Source organism: Hyla sarda, chromosome 11, assembly GCF_029499605.1.
Source record: "Hyla sarda isolate aHylSar1 chromosome 11, aHylSar1.hap1, whole genome shotgun sequence".
NCBI lineage: Eukaryota > Metazoa > Chordata > Amphibia > Anura > Hylidae > Hyla > Hyla sarda.
The window spans coordinates 25107392-25128272 of NC_079199.1; the positions used below are offsets into that span (position 1 = coordinate 25107392).

The window sequence follows — 20881 nt, forward strand, 5'->3', positions numbered from 1 at the left end:
AATTAAATAGGTTGATGAGAGGGAAAGGATGGGCTATGGGTTTAGTTCCCCGGAGTAACCCTTTAAGCCCTGTTAGAACATGTTCTGTATACATTTCTGTATTTTGTCGTTGAATGTTACAGAAGACATGACTGTTTACTCTGATCCAGTGGTCTTAAACTGTGTCCCTCCAGATGTTGCAAAGCTTCAACTCCCAGCATGCTGGGAGTTGAAGTTTTGCACCATCTGGAGGGACACAGTTTGAAACCACTGGCCTGATCTGTTTTTTTTTTTGCGCAACTCCGACATCTGTCTCTTCCTTGTTACAGGAGAATCCTGTGACTTTAAGACTCATTGTCCTTGGATATCATCTTCAAGTATGGATGGCAAACCACACTGGGTGCAAATAGTATTCGGGGAATTAACACCACAACAACAGGAACGTCTATTAGAGGACAAGCCTACAGCCGGAAAACTTGATGGTAGGCAAAAATATTCAGATATATTTAAAAAAAAAAAAAAAAGATATATTTTTATATATTTTGTGGCATATCGAAATATTATAAAACTTTAGGTTTCTCTCCCTTTCTTATTGTTTCTTATCTATTATGAAAAAAATTATTCCAAAAAGTTTGATCGCCAAGAATATAATGCGCCAAAATGTAAGTGACCGTGAGTGTGTCACTTCATCTTCACCATGCTAATATATACAGACAGAGCTATGGTGGATTTCAACATTATCATATTTATTGCATTACTGGGTATGGGCAGAAAGGAGAAGGTTCAATGATCACTGAATTACAGAATCTTATTACCTGAATTACTCTTAAAAGTACATTTGAAAATCTTCTTTGCCGCATATTAACATTAAAGGGGTATTCCAGTAAAAAAAAAAAAACTTTTTCATATCAACTGGCTCCAAAAAGTTAGACAGATTTGTAAGCTCCTTCTATTAAAATTTTTTTATCCCTCCAGTAGTTATCAGCTGCTGAGCTTGAGTTGTTCTTTTCTGTTTGACAACAGTGCTCTCTGCTGACACCTCTGTCTGTCTCAGGAACTGTCCAGACAGGAGAGGTTTGCTATGGGGATTTGCTCCTGCTCTGGAGAGTTCCTGAGACAGACAGAGGTGTCAGCAGGGAGCACTGTTGGCAGACAGAAAAGAACAACTCAACTTCAGCAGCTGATAAGTACTGGAAGGATAAAGATTTCTTAACAGAAGTCATTTACAAATCTGTTTAACTTTCTGGCAGTTGATATGGAAAAAAAAATAGTTTTTCACTGGAATACCCCTTTAAAAGGTCTTCACTGGGATTATATAGACATATTCTAACTTAGGCTCATCGTGTCTTGGCATCCGAGTGTAGAAGGTATTGTGTGTTTAGATATAGGTTCCATACATAGACGTCTATGGGCATATCTAATACCCAATAGTGAGCAAATGTAAGTAACAATACTGAGCAAATTAAAGAATATAATAGAAGTTGAAAAACTACAACTCGGGGGGACTTCCGGTTCCGGCGCTGCCATGCAAGGACACAACTGAAAGAGCTCACGCTCCTCCCGGCTCATCCCGCATTCTCCTAGCCGGTAACACTGCTCCCACCGATGGCCTTACCACCTGGCCACCTGCTAGTACCTGCCTGTCTGTATGGAGCATTATTTGCTCCGTAGCCATCAGAAAGCCCCGGCTCAAGACGGAGCTTGCTCGGCCTCCTCACAGCAAACAGCTGCAGCGCCATGTGGTCCTGTGGCTGTGAAAACAAAATGCCAGCTCTCTCTCCTCTCCTACCGGATCGCCCAGTGACTCACCCATGGGGCTGCCTGCACCGCGCTCCGCTTCTCCACACCTGCAGGTGAGCTCTGTATCCCCAGGGGGTTAGCTTCTCCATGCTCCTCACTGACTCAGGCAGCAATAAGATGGCGGCGGGAGGGTCCCTGAACATCCTCCTCTACAGTCTCCCAGCACTACTAGGGAACCACAAGTCCTTTTACAACTTGCTGTACCACCCAGCCAGCCACTGTTAAAGAGACAGCCTGATGATGCCCCTTCTCCTTTATCTACAAAGGCAGACCAACCTCTATTTGATTTTAAAACGCTGACTGCACAAGTAATGACCCAGATAGTGCTTGACTTACAGAGAACATTGGAAGCAACATTACAAGCTTCCTTTGACAAGCTCTGGACTGATCTCGCACAAACCAAGGCTACAGTGGCGGAGGTTCAGAGTGATGTTAAAACGCTTGAAAGGGATCATGCCGATTTGTCTGCTTATGTATTGGATCTCCAACCAAAAAATTGGACAACCTAGAAAACCGCTCTTGGTGGAACAACCTTCGCATAGTGGGACTCTCTGAACAAATACAGGCCTTTGACCTTCAGCCCATTTGTGAAATGGAACTTTCTGACGCCCTGGGCCTCAACCATTATTGCTGCGTAGAACAGGCGCATAGACTAGGTCCAGACTCTGGGATCCGCGATCACACCATGCGATCTTCTCAACCTGTGCAACTAAACCGACCCCGCCAAGTCATCTGTAAACTCTTGGATTATAATGACCGCCAGGCATTACTACGGGCTTTCAGATGATGCTCTGCCCCTCTAGTTATCCGAGACTGCCAAATCTTACTGTTCAAGGACTTCTCGGCACCTGTGGCAAAGAAACACAGAGCTTTTAGTGGGGTGTGTTCTGAACTGTTCTGGTGCAAGGCTAACAGTTCAGATCTGCCACTGCTTCAGGGCCGGGACTGAAGTCCCGCGATTCGGGCGCCTAGTGCACATGCTGGACGCATTATCTGCATTATCGGCAGGTTAGATGCCGATAACTTTCAAAATCGTGAATATCGGGCGATAATATCGGCCAATCCCATAATCAGTCGATCCCTAGTTGCTAGATACTGGACCGTCCGGGTTCCCTTGACTCCCCAGGTCCTCCTGTTTCAGTCTATCGACCCCTCTGTTGCAGAGGAGGTGGATTTGCGTTACATCCCGAAATTCTTCCATGTCATTCTCCTGGTGGCCAAATGCATACTCTTGCGTGACTGGCTTAAGACTGCCATGCCAGCCATAACCGATGTTGTAGACGAACTCAAAGATTTCTTGGAGGTGGACAAACTGGACACAGAAAGGCACAGAGAGCGCAACAAAGAAATTCTTTGCCAAATGGCGTACATTTTTAACTGCTCACCAAACCCCAAATTGTACTACCTTTTTGCCACACTGATTGGTATAACTTAGCATCTCTCAATAATACTCTGGGCCCTCTCTGTTTGTCAGCCAATTTGGAGTGATACTTTTCAATTGTTCGGTCTAGGATCAGAGACCTTCTTTCTTCTCCTCTCTCTCATCTTGACCTTCTCCCCCCCCCCCCCCCCTTCTCGCCCCCTTCTCCCCCTTTTTGTATTGCTTTTCGTTTATATTGTGATGTATGAGTGATTGAGTGACTGATTGGTTATATTACTTTATTTATGCCTGTCTTATCGCTAGTTGAGTTGCCATTATTTAATGTCATGACCTGTTGACTTTCTTATTGTGTATTCTTTGATTGTGAGGGTACTCCTATACTCACGTTTGCTCCACTTTTGCCTTGTTGTTTAACATAATTTTTTTTAAATGTTCATATAAAATTTAAAAAACTAATACAATAAAGCAGAGTTCAAAAAAGAAAAACAAAACTACAACTCCCAGCATGCTGGGAGGAAGTGAATGCATGGTGAGTGAAGGCGGGCTCAGTGCTTGTTTCAGACGTGCCCCTTCCTGAGCAGAAGATGTCAGAATGAGTGAGCAGCAGAGCCCCTGTTCTGCTGCTCACTCATTCTGACATCCACTGCTCAGGAAGGGGTGTGTCTAAGGCAAGCACTGACTCACCTTGCATTGACTTCCTCCCGGCATGCTGGAAGTTGTAGTTTCGAAACACCTGGAGGCGTACTGGTTGGGAAACACTGAGTTAGAGACAACAAGGCATAACAATGAAACAGCCTTATATATATTAAGCCGTATATATATGGATATAAGTGGAGTACCACTTTAAGAAGTAACTCACTGGCTCATAACATCACTGACTCTCAGCGTAATGTTTTTTATTTAATGTCTATAATGGTGAAGTTACAGCTTATAGCCAAGACTTGTTTATGTTGTTTTTGTACATAGGCTAATTTCATTATATTGCAAAAAGCACAGATATTTTTAGCATAAAGAATACCAGTCTGAATGACTCACATGTAAATAGCTCAAAAACACATGGTTGTTTTCTCATAAAATTGCACGCTTTTTAAGGTAAAATAACACACAGTGAAGAGAATCATAGAATTCGTATATAAAGCAGCTGAAACTAGAAAAGTTAAGTAGGACTTTAGAGGAAATGTCAAATAAAGTAAATGTGGCCCATAGGCTGGGTTCCTGGAAAATGGGCCAATAATATTTAAATTGTGGCTGCAAAAAACAATGAAGCTGCATTTTGTGGGATATCTGCTTGTAAAATACGAACAGAAAAATTTACGTTGTGTGCACCCAGCCTTAGGTGTAGTGGCCCTTCAGTAAACCCATGAACATTTGGATCATCTCTATATGAGGGATCTATGAACCAGATAATGTAATTGAACAGACAACAAAATTTAAATTTTGGAGCAGATAACAAGGTGTGGGACAGTCCGGAGATCAGCCGTAATCCGTGGGGGTTTCATTGAAATAAATCATCTCTCTGTGTTATGTATGTATTTAGCAAGTGCCCTGGAGTGAAAGACTCTTTGCAATTGTTCTCCACTCTAGATCATGCATGAGGATGCTAAACCGGTGACCCTCCACTAAAGTCATGGAAAACAAGGTTTATAAATCATGTAGGCTTCATTCAGTTTTACCTCAACCATAATCAATCCCCACCACACAAAAAACAAACAAACAAAAACTCAGCATAATGCTACCCCCACCATACATCACTGTAGGGATGGTATTGGGCAGGTGATGGGCAGTGCCTGGTTTCCTCCAGACATGATGCTGCCCCCACCATGATCACTGTAGGGGTGGTATTGGGCAGGTGATAAGCAGTGCCTGGTTTCCCCCAGACATGATGCTGCCCCCACCATACATCACTGTAGGGATGGTATTGAGCAGGTGATGGACAGTGCCTGGTTTCCTCCAGACATGATGCTGCCCCCACCATGATCACTGTAGGGATGGTATTGGGCAGGTGATGGTCAGTACCTGGTTTCCCCCAGACATGATGCTGCCCCCACCATGATCACTGTAGGGATGGTATTGGGCAGGTGATGGGCAGTACCTGGTTTCCTCCAGACATGATGCTGCCCCCACCATGATCACTGTAGGGATGGTATTGGGCAGGTGATGGTCAGTACCTGGTTTCCTCCAGACATGATGCTGTCCCCACCATGATCACTGTAGGGATGGTATTGGGCCGGTGATGGGCAGTGCCTGGTTTCCTCCAGACATGATGCTGCCCCCACCATGATCACTGTAGGGATGGTATTGGGCCGGTGATGGGCAGTGCCTGGTTTCCTTCAGACATGATGCTGTTCCCACCATGATCACTGTAGGGATGGTATTGGGCAGGTGATGGGGAGTGGCTGGTTTCCTCCAGACATGATGCTGCCCCCACCATGATCACTGTAGGGATGGTATTGGGCAGGTGATGGGCAGTGCCTGGTTTCCTCCAGACATGATGCTGCCCCCCACCATACTTCACTGTAGGGGTGGTATTGGGCAGGTGATGGGCAGTGCCTGGTGTCCTCCAGACATGATGCTGCCCCCACCATGATCACTGTAGGGATGGTATTGGGCAGGTGATGGGCAGTGCCTGTTTCCTCCAGACGCACAGCCAAATTATAATGATAAAACGTTTTTAATCACAAGATGCTGTTTCATGTCTTTTAATTTGTGATAAGCTTTTGTTAATAAACTATCAGGGTACCTCTTGGCTGAAAAGCGTTCCCTTAGAACAGCAGAATGAACAGTGAAATCAGAGTCTAAAGTGCAATTTTTATGTATTCTTAAATACTGACCATAGGGGATGCTCTTCAGCCAATTGGGGGTAGTGAGCACTACTAAAATCCAGAAAACTGTTCACATCCACCAACTTGAAATATGTTCTGGTGGAAATGAGTCCTGATTTATTCAGAATTTCCAAATCCAAAAATGTTATACTTTCTGTAGAAAAATGTAAAGTAAACTGAAGACCCCAGGCATTGGTATTCAGAGTCTTTACAAATTCTCTAGTCTGTGTTTCCGTTCCTGTCCAAATAAAAAATAAATCATTGATAAAACGGCGAAAAAAAGCAATGTATGGACTAAAGATCAGATACTGTGCTATGTGGAGGGCATCGAAGGACCCCATAAATAAATTAGCGTAACTTGGGGCGAAGCGCGTCCCCATAGCACAGCCTCTGATCTGTTTGTATACTGTACCGAAAAAAGAGAATACATTGTGCTCCAAAATAAATTCAATAGAGTCCAGAAGAAATATAGCTTGATCAGTGCTTAAGGTGCGGTCCTGAAAAATATTCTTGTATCATTGTTAAACCTAATTTAGTATCAATATTAGAATAAAGTGAACAAACATCTAATGTCAAAAAAGAAAATGATGGTGGCAAAGTAATATTATTGAGTTCCTGGATAAGCTGAGCTTTTAGATATAAGGGCAACTATAAGACATACAACAGTAAAAATAAATCTACATAAAGAGATAAATTGGCAGTAATAGATGAAATTCCAGAAATAATAGGGTGACCAGGGTGATTAACAGAACATTTGTGTTGTTTAGGTAAATAATAAAAATTAGGGAGGGAATGTTTTATTGAAAAACGAAAATTCCTTTTTGTTTAACAGGGACTTTTCTGAAGCCATATTAATTAGGCTTATATATAATTCATAATATCTCGGTGATGGGTGGTTAAAACCTGGTAATATTTTTTATCTGAGAGAAATCTCAGCGCTTCCTGAACATAGTCGTCTCGATTGAGAATAGCAACCCCCCCCCCCCCCCCTTTATCGTTACTATTCTGCAATGTTTTGATCTCTCTGGGGGTTACAAATTATCAGTACCAATAAATATGATCTTTCACTAAGTTTGTTAAACTCACTCGTTACTATAGTGAAAAATATATCAAGAAAAATTACCCCGTGGTGAATAGGGTAAAAAGCAGAAGGGGGCTTGACATCAACATGTTTCACTAGATCAATAGATGGATCAATTGTATAAAAAGTAGTTGTATTAATAATTCTAGTAGTAGTACCTTCAGAACTGAGGCAACCGAGGCTTCTCGATTTTTGGCAAGTAATGAAAAATGTCTAGAGAGGGTTAACTTTCTAATATAGTGGTTAAGATCTAAAAATTGGAAATCATTTGGGCGTATTACTGGGCAAAAAGACTGTAGGGATGGTATTGGGCAGGTGATGGGCAGTGACTGGTTTCCTCCAGACATGATGCTGCCCCCACCATGATCACTGTAGGGATGGTATTGGACAGGTGATGGGCAGTGCCTGGTTTCCTCCAGACATGACGCTGCCCTCACCATTATCACTGTAGGGATGGTATTGGGCAGGTGATGGGCAGTGGCTGGTTTCCTCCAGACATGATGCTGCCCCCACCATGATCACTGCAGGGATGGTATTGGGCAGGTGATGGGCAGTGGCTGGTTTCCTCCAGACATGATGCTTCCCCCACCATGATCACTGTAGGGATGGTATTGGGCAGGTGATGGGCAGTGCCTGGTACTCCAGACATGATGCTGCCCCCACCATGATCACTGTAGGGATGGTATTGGGCAGGTGATGGGCAGTGGCTGGTTTCCTCCAGACATGATGCTGCCCCCACCATGATCACTGTAGGGATGGTATTGGGCAGGTGATGGGCAGTGGCTGGTTTCCTCCAGACATGATGCTTTCCCCACCATGATCACTGTAGGGATGGTATTGGGCAGGTGATGGGCAGTGCCTGGTACTCCAGACATGATGCTGCCCCCACCATGATCACTGTAGGGATGGTATTGGGCAGGTGATGGGCAGTGCCTGGTTTCCTCTAGACATGATTCTTAAAATTGAGGCTTAAATCTTGGTTTCATAAGACCAGAGAATCTTGTTTCTCACAATCTGAAGTTTTTTTTAGAGGATTTGTTTTGCAAACCCCAAGAGGCTATCACATGTCTTTTACTGTGGAGAGTTGCTTCTAGCCACTGCCCCACAAAGCCCAGATTGGTGGAGGCTGCAGTGATGATTGACCCTCTGGAAATTTCTTCCATCTGCACACACAACCTTTGGAACTCAGCCAGAGTAACCATTAGGTTCTTGGTCACCTCTCTTACCAAGGCCCTTCTCCCCCGATTACTTAGACTCACCATAAGTAATATAGAAGAATGGGTCACATCTGCCTTGACCATATAGTTCATGAAAATATTCCTCATTCTACACTTCTCACCATTATTCCTTGTTTAATTCAAAAGGAAATGTCTTTTCTTATATATCACCTTCTTTTTTTAGATGGGATCCTTTATCTGAACACAAGTCAGATACAGTCACAAGAAGCTTGTGTTTTGTCACAACTGCGAAGTCCCTTGTATCCCAAAAGTTCTAGAATCTGTCAGCTGGATTTGTCCCTGTATTCCACAGAAGAGTCCGCAGCGCAAACTTTAATGGTTACTATGCATGAGAAGAATCACAGTGTAACATTACCACCACTCAAGGATATAGCGCTTGGCAACAGGTGAGTTAAACCAAAAGAAGTCCCAGTTTTATGAAAAAGAACCTATTGTGATGTCCCCATGTCATGGAGTGTACATTACTAGAGCATGTGGATGTTGAAAGTAGAAAAAAGTGGTCCCTATATAGGATTGAGGTGCCTTAATAAAATGTAACTTTTAATAGTTAATCGCTTAAAAATATTATCTTTATCAAATGATAGTGCTCAAATAGTGCAACCAAACAAATATATATACCAAGCAAATCAACGCTAGAGAGCTAGTTGGCTAGCGTATGGCGCTCATATATCAGCCTCATGTCACGATAAAGGCTGTAACAAATAGTACTTGTCAACATGCCACCATATCAAAACTGATACTATAAGAACGGAACAACTGCATTTTAAATATATTATTTTAGAGTCCCTTGTCCCAACGCGTTTCCATGGGTGGAACTGGTAAATAACTTTGTTCCCACCACTTCATCAGGGGACTAGAAATCAACTTCATATATTACAAGTATCCGAATAGTAATATGGAGAACAGATACATTGTACTCCAAATGAAATAATATACAAGAATATGGTCTGTCACTGCCTGTGTCTCTCTAATAGCTTAAAGCGATCAGTTATCCACCGTTTGTTCCCCTCAGGGTCCTGGGCGCAACCTAAAATAAACACAAAAATCTCCCTTAGCAACATGTTGTAACTCACCAGGAATCATGCCTGACAGGGATTTAGGGCTTGTACTCACGATCATGTGTGGATACTGGGCTAGCTTGAGAGACCACCGGGAGCTGTAAAGGCAATATGCCTACATTAGATATCTATAGAGACGCCATACAGACAAGTGTGTAGTATGGAGACCATAGTATTGTTCCAGATGTACTTACAGTTTGTTGATAGAGATGCACGCAAAAAACGCTGCAATGGCAGCGAGTGCCGGAGCGGTGTCCGGAGCTGGTGCGTGTATGGTGAACACGGCGGCGTCTAACTGAAGCCCGCGCGCACCTTTTTTACGTCACCGGAGGGCGCTCCCTATGACGCCGTCGATCATGTGGATGTTGTTGAGGAAAACGGGGTAAATGCGTTCATGGCTAGATAGGGCAAGTCATTAGGATTCTGCACATACCTATTTTTACAGTCCTCTCCGCTGCCAAGATATAAACCTCTTTGTTAATATGTAAATGTACAAGTGCCCGGGGGGTGTTCCCAGTATACCAAGATGCAGGTGCAGGCGGATCATGGGGCAATGATAACAATGACATGGGCTGAACATACTTGACTGACAACCTGGTTAGTGGGATCCATGTGCGGGCAGAAAACCACTCTGCAGAGGGTACATTAGAGGATTGACATGGAACCTGTCCCTAGTGAACTCCAAAAGAATTCCAGCAGCACACCCACAAGAAATGTGGTAAAATCAGTGGTGAGTTATTGACCTATTGTCAAATGCAACGTTTTGATGGCAGCGCACCGTCTTTATCAAGTATAGTGCACAGGTTACAACTAGAGATGAGCAAACTTACAGTAAATTCGATTCGTCACGAACTTCTTGGCTCGGCAGTTGATGACTTTTCCTGCATAAATTAGTTCAGCTTTCCGGTGCTCCGGTGGGCTGTAAATGGTGGATACAGTCCTAGGAGACTCTTTCCTAGGACTGTATCCACCTTTTCCAGCCCACCGGAGCACCTGAAGGCTGAACTAATTTACGCAGGAAAAGTCATCAACTGCCGAGCCGAGAAGTTCGTGACGAATCGAATTTACTGTAAGTTCGCTCATCTCTAGTTACAACAGCATTTTATAAGGTGCATCATTAGTGAAATCATTAATCAATCTATACAATATTTATCACAATAAATAAGATCATATCCATATTACAAAACATCCATAGTGCAAATCACAACAATAGTGCAGAGCAAAGTGGTATACAAAATCCTCACCATCTCAATGTACAAATAAGAACATATTTCAAGCATTTACAATTGTGGTGTCTGGGGTGATGCAACGGTGTAGCAGGGTCTGGTGGTATTAACCCGGTGGGGTAAGGTGTTATTAACCCCTGATTTGTCGTGACACCAGGATGTGGTTGTTTTCTGTATAAGGCTCTGCCGACAACAACCCAGGAACGGCAGGCAATAAAGGAATGTCCACAGCAGAACTTGTGAGATAACTGGAACTTATACTTAAACTTCTTATAAAACAGTCTTTACTGCAGTTTCTCTAGAGGCAACCCAGGATGCAGGATACCTCGCAGGCTTGCTGTACTTGTAGTAGTGAGATTTATGCAGGCCACTATGCCACTGTGCTACTAATTGTATACTTGAGTTGAGTAGTAGTCACTAGAATTGTAGACAGAGCTTGATAACTCACGTTTTGAAGTGGCTGCAGGCCTTGGCCTAGATAAGGCTTTGGCTTAGATGAGATGAATTTAGTAGTATATGCTGAGATTGTGCTTGCTTTAGATCTAGGAGAGAAGAGAGCTAACTGAGAGACTACAGCCCCTTATATACTAGGGGGGCTGGACTAAAGCCCATTGGTTGCAAAGCCTGTAGGTCATGTACCCGGGGAACTCTGGGTACATCACATGACAGTAGATCACATGACCCAGGAAGGTCCTATACATTTATACAACTTTATATACACTGAACAATAAGCACAATACATTTACAATACATTTATATGAAGCAGTAACTGATGAGCAAGGGGGGGAGCCCTGCAGGAGAGCCCTATGGACTTCAGGGACTCTTCCTGAGGGGACTTAGGAAGGGTACAGGACCATGTCCTGTACCGGGACACCACAAACCTACTAACTTAATAAAAGTCGTCCCTGACTTATGTTCCCTTAGGGAGACGAACGGAATGGCCATAGGGCTGGATGCAGTCCTGAAGCATTAATCCAAGTGTCCCAGTTCATGCTGATGATAACAAAGTATATAGAGTCTCTGTGCATTTAAATAATGTCCATACATGCTCTGGAACTTATTCACGAACAGGATGGGATAAATACGTTTTTTCTTTTTTTTTCTTTTTAGAACTTACTAGCAATAACACCAATAACATGACAATCATGTTATATTACATCGTCATACCTATGGTACCTCCATTCTACTTTAGTTTATTAGATTAGGCATCTCTAATGACTATGCATGAGATATAATAAGTTATGTCCTAGCTATAACATCCATCTATAGCTGAAAACTTTATCAACACATGACATTTGATATTTGATTTATGTCTGACATTTGACATCTGACTGACATGTAGATATCTGACTATGACTATAGAATATTTTTGACTGACACTTGACATGAAGTATGTATAATGACTGTAATGCTTCTACATACTGAAATTAATCTCACAGTTACCATTTTATTGACATATATTTGATATAATACCGCATATTATTTCCACAATAATATACACTGGTTGCGGATTGGGTTGCCTGAGGCTTTCTGCCCAATGCCTTAGCTACTAGGGTCTATCGGTACTACACACTTACCCCTAGAACTCTGGATTTAGATAACAATTAAGCATACGGTTACCTAACTGGATATGTGTATTTTTTTAGTTAGCTACAGGAATACCTTCTGGCCAGTAAAGTACCCTTGACACGTAAAGACATAAGAACATATTAGTACATAACATTTTGTGCATAACAGTGGAATGGACTGATATAGAACATGTTACAGTCCCTAAGACTCATTTACTTATTTGTTTGTGAGATATATATATTTGAAATTTTAGTGAGTTATGTGTACTAGACTTTGTGAATGTACACTACTGAAGTTTATGTACTGAATTATGTATACACTGAATTTTATGAATGTGAAGTCAGTCTTGATGTCTGATGGGTATCTATCTGATTAGGCGCTAGTGAAGGGTGGCATTTATTGTTACTCCCAGAGGAGCTGGGAGAGCACCTTTACAAAAAAACAATAAAATACCTATAAGAATTATATATATATATATATATATATATATATATACACACATAATATTATTTATTTTTTATTTTTACTTCCGTACAGGAATGATGTACTTCTGTACAGGGATTTTATACTTATGTACAGGAATGTTATACTTCTGTAAACCATTTACATTTTTGAGATTTTATGTAACCAGACATTTTATTTGCTCGGAATACAAAGGTTACATGCTAGCAGCACAACACTTGAGATATTCAGGTGACATTTACCTGCTGTTGGAGTGCAACATTTTTGTGCACAAAAATCTATTACTATTATTATAACATTTACATTAACGGTCATGTAAGGCTCTACAGTCCACCTACATTATGGAGTCCTGAATGAAAACACAGCTTTGCCGGGCACAAACTTACTAGAATCTCCTCAGGCAAGGAGTCTCTCGGCCAGGGGCCGGGTGCAAACTTATGAAGGTGGTTAAGTTACAAACAGGAGAACTTCTTGGCATAGTCCTGCCAGGTACTTTATCTTGAACCGTTGCAGAACTGAAGAACCTGTAACAATAAGAAGGTACTAATGTACCACACAGTTAGTGATGAACAAAAATGATGACTTTAGAAGTTGGATCTTCTTTCTTCCCAACCTCGCCTATCAGCGTGCTTCCTACTTTGTGACATATAGCGAGGAGCACGAGGTTGGGATTTACAATAGTGTCCCAAGAAACATTTGTGAGCCGGGACTGTGCCACTGATGGGTTCACGCTCACATCTACATTAATGGCAGTCGCTTAGGCTCTACAGCTCTACAGATAGATAGATAGTGGATAGATAGATATGAGATAGATAGATATAAAAGATTGATTGATAGATAGATATGAGAGAAGGGAGAAGCGCTTTGGGAGATTCACCGACTCCTAAAGCAGTGCGGCTTCCTATAGGATCGGTACGCCCGCAGCTGCTTTCCACGTGTGCTGGCACTTGTAGTTCTTCAGCAGGGACATATAAATATCCACAGATATGGATGAATATGCAAAGATTGAAAAAATTGGAGAGGGCACTTATGGGGTTGTGTATAAGGGGCGACACAAGGCAACTGGTCAGGTTGTTGCCATGAAAAAAAAAAATTAGACTGGAAAATGAAGAGAGAGATATGAGATAGATAGATAGATGTGAGATAGATAGATAGATATATATGAGTTAGATAGATAGATAGATATATATGAGATAGATAGATAGATGGATATGAGATAGATAGATAGATAGATATGAGAGAGAGAGAAATTAGATAGATAGATAGATAGATAGATAGATAGATAGATAGATAGACGGATATGAGATAGATATGTGGTGTCGGGTGTGAGGTGCAGGGTAGATGCAGGGCAGATTTTATGGTCCAAGGGGCAGATGGTAAAAACCCCTTCTTGTCGTGATGCCAGGGCGTGGTTTAGCCTTAACCACCTGAAGGTAATACCACCGATCCTAGGTTAGGCAGGGGCAATGAAGACACCAAAGCCAGATTAAGGATAATGGCAGCTTTACTGAGGCAATACAGGTGATATAGTCTTTGCAGTACAGCCAAATTTCCCAGGGAGGTGACGCCACATTAGGTACAGTATAGTTCCCCACATTAGGTGCAGTATAGTTCCCCACATTAGGTGCAGTATAGTTCCGCCACATAAGGTGCAGTACAGTTCCTCCACATTAGGTGCAGTACAGTTCCCCCACATTAGCTGCAGTATAGTTTTCCCCACATTAGGTACAGTATAGTTCCCCACATTAGGTGCAGTATAGTTTCCCCCACATTAGGTACAGTATAGTTCCCCTCATTAGGTACAGTACAGTTCCCCCTCATTAGGTGCAGTATAGTTCCCCACATTAGGTGCAGTATAGTTCCCCCACATTAGGTGCAGTACAGTTCCCCCACCTTAGGTGCAGTACAGTTCCCCCACATTAGGTGCAGTATAGTTTCCCCCACATTAGGTGCAGTATAGTTCCCCACATTAGGTGCAGTATAGCTCCCCACATTAGGTGGAGTACAGTTCCCCCACATTAGGTGCAGTATAGTTCCCCACATTAGGTGCAGTATAGTCCCCCACATTAGGTGCAGTATAGTCCCCCACATTAGGTGCAGTATAGTTCCTCCACATTAGGTGCAGTATAGTTCCCCACATTAGGTGCAGTACAGTTCCCCCACATTAGGTGCAGTATAGTTCCCCACATTGGGTGCAGTATAGTTCCCCACATTGGGTGCAGTACAGTTCCCCCACATTAGGTGCAGTACAGTTCCCCCACATTAGGTGCAGTACAGTTCCCCCACATTAGGTGCAGTATAGTTTCCCCCACATCAGGTACAGTTTAGTTCCCCACATTAGGTGCAGTATAGTTCCCCCACAGACATACAGCCTCCAGCCATATACAGTGTATGGCTGGAGGCTGTATGCCTGTTTACTGCCCCAGTGTTCCAACCACCGCTCCTCCGGTTTGGGGACCCCAGTGACCGGGGTCACGATCTACTGCTATGGCCTATGGGCCATGGTGACTTCCCATGCGCATCCTCCTCGATGCTCCGCTCTGCTTTACTCCTATGGGCGCACGCACGGGATGTCAGTGACGTCCCTGCGTGCGCTACCTCCCGGTGGCCCTTTGTTTTTAGAGTAAACGCGGGGGCTGCCGCAGAGAGGTAACCGCCGGGACATCCTTGTGTCCTGAATTTTTTTTTCGGGACGCAGGGATGTCCCGAATGTGACGGGGCCCCCTGTGGGCATGGGACATCACATGGTCGGCCCTCTTTTTCAGTAAATATAGCTGTCGCGGGCCGCCCATGCTATTCGCTGGGCCTATTTTAACGTAGGTTCCTGGAGTGGCAGCTCCACCTGCCTCTACCTTAATCTGGCCCTGAGTTAGGCTGACTTTAGTGCAGGCCACGGTAACTACAGATGGACTTGACTTGACAGAGATGGTGACTGACGATGACTTGTGGCTGCAGGACTTTAGGCTTGAGGCCTCCAAAGCTCTGGACACAGACACTGGAACAACTTGACTGCACTGGACCTCAGCAGGAAAGAGAGAAATTGCAGCCCCTCACATTGTTATTTAGGGGGGCTGTGCAAGGAGCCCATAGGTCACTTGGGGGGTCACCTGGTCACTGTAGCCTCCTGGGTAACAATCATGTGATCAAAACATTAAAGCAACAGTACACTATATATATACAAAACCTATGTACAACATGGTGAACTGTATGGGGGGGCCCTAGGGACATGCAGGGACTCTGCCTGACAGGGAGGGGAGGACAGTACAGGGCCACATCATTCCATACTGGGACACCACAAGTAGGTAGGTAGATAGATAGATAGATAGATAGATAGAAGCACACTTATTGATAAAACATGTGGCTGTAGAACTCCCAGGTCTCAGGTCTCTAATTCACAATAGCAAAAATATCACTGCAGAACTCCAATGGTATGAAATAAAGTGAGTAGCGTTTATTCCAGGCCTCTTGTTTTTTGATGGAATAAACACTACTCACTTTATTTTATCCGATTGGAGTGCTGCAGTGATCTTCTTTCTGCTAGAACCAGGTAGCAGTCGCATCGGGGCCTTGGTGCCTAAGGAGGCCCCAAAGTACATCTGCCCCATAAGAGATCAGTATTATAACTGGCATATGGGGCCCAGATTTCGCATCGGGGCCCATAATTTACAAGCTATGCCCCTGGCTAGATAGATAGATAGAGTTGCACTGAAATAAACCACATATTCCATTGGCCATACATAAGCTTAACTATAACTACATCATCTGTACCATGGCCATGATCATCTATTGTATACTAAGTAGTAAACTTGGATCCAGTTCAGTGGACTCCATTCACAAGTAGAACATTGTTAACCGCTTTACATAAATCAGACAGGAAATCGATAGCGAGTCATTTCTGTATTTTCATTTCTTCAGTGTTCTGAGCGATATTGCTGCAGTGTGCTATGTCTTGGCTACTTATGTAAAGGGACGACGCTCCTGATTCCATTAATAAAATTGGCTTGGCTCGGGGGAGGCTGCCCGGCACTGTTGACTGCAGTGCAGGCTTTGTGCTGCAGAAGCTTTGATCCGGGTATCATTTTAATTGGCACATCAGAGAACATCGTGACCAACACACTTGGACCCGCGCGGCTGTATGATGTCATCCGTTACTCATCTTACTCACTCATAGGACTATTCATAGTAGGCTGTTATTCTTATTGCGATCGCCGTCACTATACGTATAGAGTATCTGTCATGATTATTCAGCAGAAATGTCCTGTCAGCTCTTTACCATAATATACTAAAGTTATAACACAGCAATGCAGTATTACAGTATTTCCCAACTAGGGTGCCTCCAACTTTTGCAAAACTGCAACTCCCACCATGCCTAGACAGCCTAAGGCTGTCTGGGCATGCTGGGAGTTGTAGTTTACAACAGCTGGAGGCACCCTGGTTGTCATCTTCCTATTCAACAAGAGTTTTTTAGGATTACTTCACTGTGGGTGGAGGGATTATTCAGTGCCCTTTTAGCTAAGCTACCCATTCCTCTCTATGTGGCTCTCTATGACAGCTCTATATGGCTCCTATTGACATGTAGTCATCTCTATGTGGTTCCTATTGACATGTAGTCAGCTCTATATGGCTGCTTTTGACACGTAGACAGCTCTATAGGGCTCCTATTGACTGGTAGACAGTTCTATGTGGCTCCTATTGACATGTAGTCAGCTCTATATGGCTCCTTTTGACACGTAGACAGCTCTATGGGGCTCCTATTGACTGGTAGACAGCTCTATGTGGCTCATATTGACATGTAAACATCTCTATATGGCTCCTTTTGACACGTAGTGTTACGCCGAGCGCTCCGGGTCCCCGCTCCTCCCCGAAGCGCTCGCAGCGTTCTCTTATTCCCAGCACTCCGGTCAGACCTGCTGACCGGGTGAGCTGCGATATTGCTCCCAGCCGGGATGCGATTCGCGATGCGGGACGCGCCCGCTCGCGATGCGCATCTCGGCTCCCGTACCTGACCCGTTCCCCGTCTGTGTTGTCCATGTGCGCGCGGCCCCGCTCCTTAGGGCGCGCGCGCGCCGGGTCTCTGCAATTTAAAGGGCCAGTGCACCAATGATGGTGCCTGGCCCAATCTCCCTGATTAGTTTCCACCTGTGCACTCCCTATTTATACCTCACTTCCCCTGCACTCCCTTGCCGGATCTTGTTGCCCTTGTGCCAGAGAAAGCCTTTCCTTGAGTGTTCCTAGCCTGTGTTCCAGACCTCCTGCCGTTGCCCCTGACTACGATCCTTGCTGCCTGCCCTGACCTTCTGCTACGTCCGACCTTGCTCTTGCCTTATCCCTTGTACCATGCCTATCTCAGCAGTCAGAGAGGTTGAGCCGTTGCCGGTGGATACGACCTGGTTGCTACCGCCGCTGCAAGACCATCCCACTTTGCGGCGGGCTCTGGTGAAAACCAGTAGCTACTTAGAACCGGTCCACCGACACGGTCCACGCCAATCCCTCTCTGACACAGAGGATCCACCTCCAGCCTGCCGAATCGTGACAGTAGATCCGGCCATGGATTCCGCTGAGGTGCCGCTGTCAAGTCTTGCCGACATTTCCACGGTGATCACCCAGCAATCCCTAATGATCACCCAACGAAATCACCAGCTGTCATACTTGACCACCGTGACACAGCAACTTCAGTCACAGATACAGCAGCTGCTGCCGCAGATACAGCAACTTCAGTCACAGACACAGCAGCTGCAACAGCAACAACCATCTCCTCCGCCGGCGCCTGCAACTCCTCCGCAGCGACCGGCCGCTCCTAACCCCCGCTTGTCCCTGCCGGACAAATTTGATGGGGACTCTAGACTCTGCTGTGGTTTCCTGCATGGGAAGGCCCTGCCATGGGCCACACCGCTCGGAGCACCTCTCTCACAGTATCCTTTGCAATCTATCCCTGTGCCTCCCGCCGAGGAGGCTATGCAAGTGGATCGGTCTCGCCTGACCCCTGAAGAGAGGACTCGCCGCAGAAAGAAAGATTTTCTTCTATACTGCACTGTGCGTTACCGCACAGAACCCCTGCTCTTGAGCATGGAACTGCATCTCGAAAAAATTGAACTTTTTGTTTTGCCCAAATGCTCCTCTGAAGTCCTCCTTGGTCTGCCATGGCTCCAACGCCACTCCTCTACCCTTGTCTGGACCACCGGGGAGATCAAGAGCTGGGGTGCTTCTTGCCACAGAAAATGCCTCACGTCTGCTCCCAGTCCCGTCAGTCAAACCTCTGTGTCTCCTCCTTTACCTGGTCTCCCCAAGGCCTATCTGGACTATGCTGTGTCTCCTCCTCACAGCCCCCGTCCTGTTAACACTCTGCCCCGTGCCAAGCTTTACCCTCTTCCCTCCCTCCCCACTCCCACGCCTTCTTGTGTGCCCGCTGTTGATGAGGTTTCCCGGGGCTTCGCCACCGTCTGGAAAAAGACTCTAAAATCCCTCATACTAGCCTCATCCCGGGTGAAGAAGCTTGCTGAAAAAAAAAGAAGAACTCCTCCTGTTTTTGTGTGGCTCTCCACCAAGTATATCCGCTTCCGTGTCCCCAGTTTTAATCTGGGACCACGTTATCTTGGACCCTTTGTAGTTAAGTGCCCAGAGGAGAGATCTTGGGAACCTGAGGACAACATCCTGGACAAAAGTCTTATCCTCAGGTTCTCAGGCTCCAAGAAGAGGGGGAGACCCAAGGGGGGGGTATTGTCACGCCGAGCGCTCCGGGTCCCCGCTCCTCCCCGAAGCGCTCGCAGCGTTCTCTTATTCGCAGCGCTCCGGTCAGACCTGCTGACCGGGTGTGCTGCGATATTGCTCCCAGCCGGGATGCGATTCGCGATGCGGGACGCGCCCGCTCGCGATGCGCATCTCGGCTCCGGTACCTGACCCGTTCCCCGTCTGTGTTGTCCCTGTGTGCGCGGCCCCGCTCCTTAGGGCGCGCGCGCGCCGGGTCTCTGCAATTTAAAGGGCCAGTGCACCAATGATGGTGCCTGGCCCAATCTCCCTGATTAGTTTACACCTGTGCACTCCCTATTTATACCTCACTTCCCCAGCACTCCCTTGCCGGATCTTGTTGCCCTTGTGCCAGAGAAAGCCTTTCCTTGAGTGTTCCTAGCCTGTGTTCCAGACCTCCTGCCATTGCCCCTGACTACGATCCTTGCTGCCTGCCCTGACCTTCTGCTACGTCCGACCTTGCTCTTGCCTTATCCCTTGTACCATGCCTATCTCAGCAGTCAGAGAGGTTGAGCCGTTGCCGGTGGATACGACCTGGTTGCTACCGCCGCTGCAAGACCATCCCGCTTTGCGGCGGGCTCTGGTGAAAACCGGTAGCTACTTAGAACCGGTCCACCGACACGGTCCACGCCAATCCCTCTCTGACACAGAGGATCCACCTCCAGCCTGCCGAATCGTGACATGTAGACAGCTCTATATGGCTCCTATTGACTGGTAGACACCTCTATGTGGCTCCTATTGACTGGTAGACAGCTTTATGGGGCTCCTTTTGACCTTTAGACACACCTCTATGTGGCTCCTGTTGACTTGTAGACAGCTCAATGTGGCTCCTATTGACCTGTAGACATCTCTATGTGGCTCCTATTGACCTGTAGACATCTCTATGTGGCTCATATTGACCTGTGGACATCTCTATATGGCTCCTATTGACATGTAAACAGCTCTATATGGCTCCTTTTGACCTGTAGACAGCTCTAGTGGCTCCTATTGACATGTAGACAGCTCTATGTGTCTCCTATTGACATGTAGCCATATCTATGTGCCTCCTATTGACATGTAGACACCTCTATATGGCTCCTATTGACATGTAGACATGTCTATATGGCTCCTAATGACATGTAGACAGCTATATGTGGCTCCTATTGACATGTAGACAGCTCTATATGGCTCCTATTGACATGTAGACACCTCTATGTGGCTCCTATTGACATGTAGACACCTCTATGTGGCTCCAATTGACATGTAGACATCTCTATATGGCTCCTATTGACATGTAGACAGCTCTATATGGCTAAAATTGACACGTAGACAATTCTATATGGCTCCTATTGACTGGTAGACATCTCTATATGGCTCCTATTGACACGTAGACAATTCTATATGGCTCCTATTGACTGGTAGACACCTCCATGTGACTCCTATTGACCTGTAGACATCTCTATGTGACTCCTATTGACCTGTAGACATCTCTATGTGGCTCCTATTGACCTGTAGACATCTCTATGTGACTCCTATTGACCT

The 20881-nt window shown here is 45.1% G+C and overlaps 1 protein-coding gene across 2 annotated transcripts in view; it reads left to right on the forward strand.

Annotated features, from left to right (window-relative positions):
- The window catches only part of LTK (leukocyte receptor tyrosine kinase), a 214678-nt gene that overhangs the window by 93516 nt on the left and 100281 nt on the right, over positions 1 to 20881 (forward strand). For both annotated transcript variants that reach the window (XM_056545591.1, XM_056545590.1), the window contains exons 3-4: positions 309 to 461; positions 8465 to 8687. In XM_056545591.1, coding sequence (XP_056401566.1) covers positions 309 to 461; positions 8465 to 8687 — 376 coding nt within the window. The remainder of the gene's footprint in view (positions 1 to 308; positions 462 to 8464; positions 8688 to 20881) is intronic.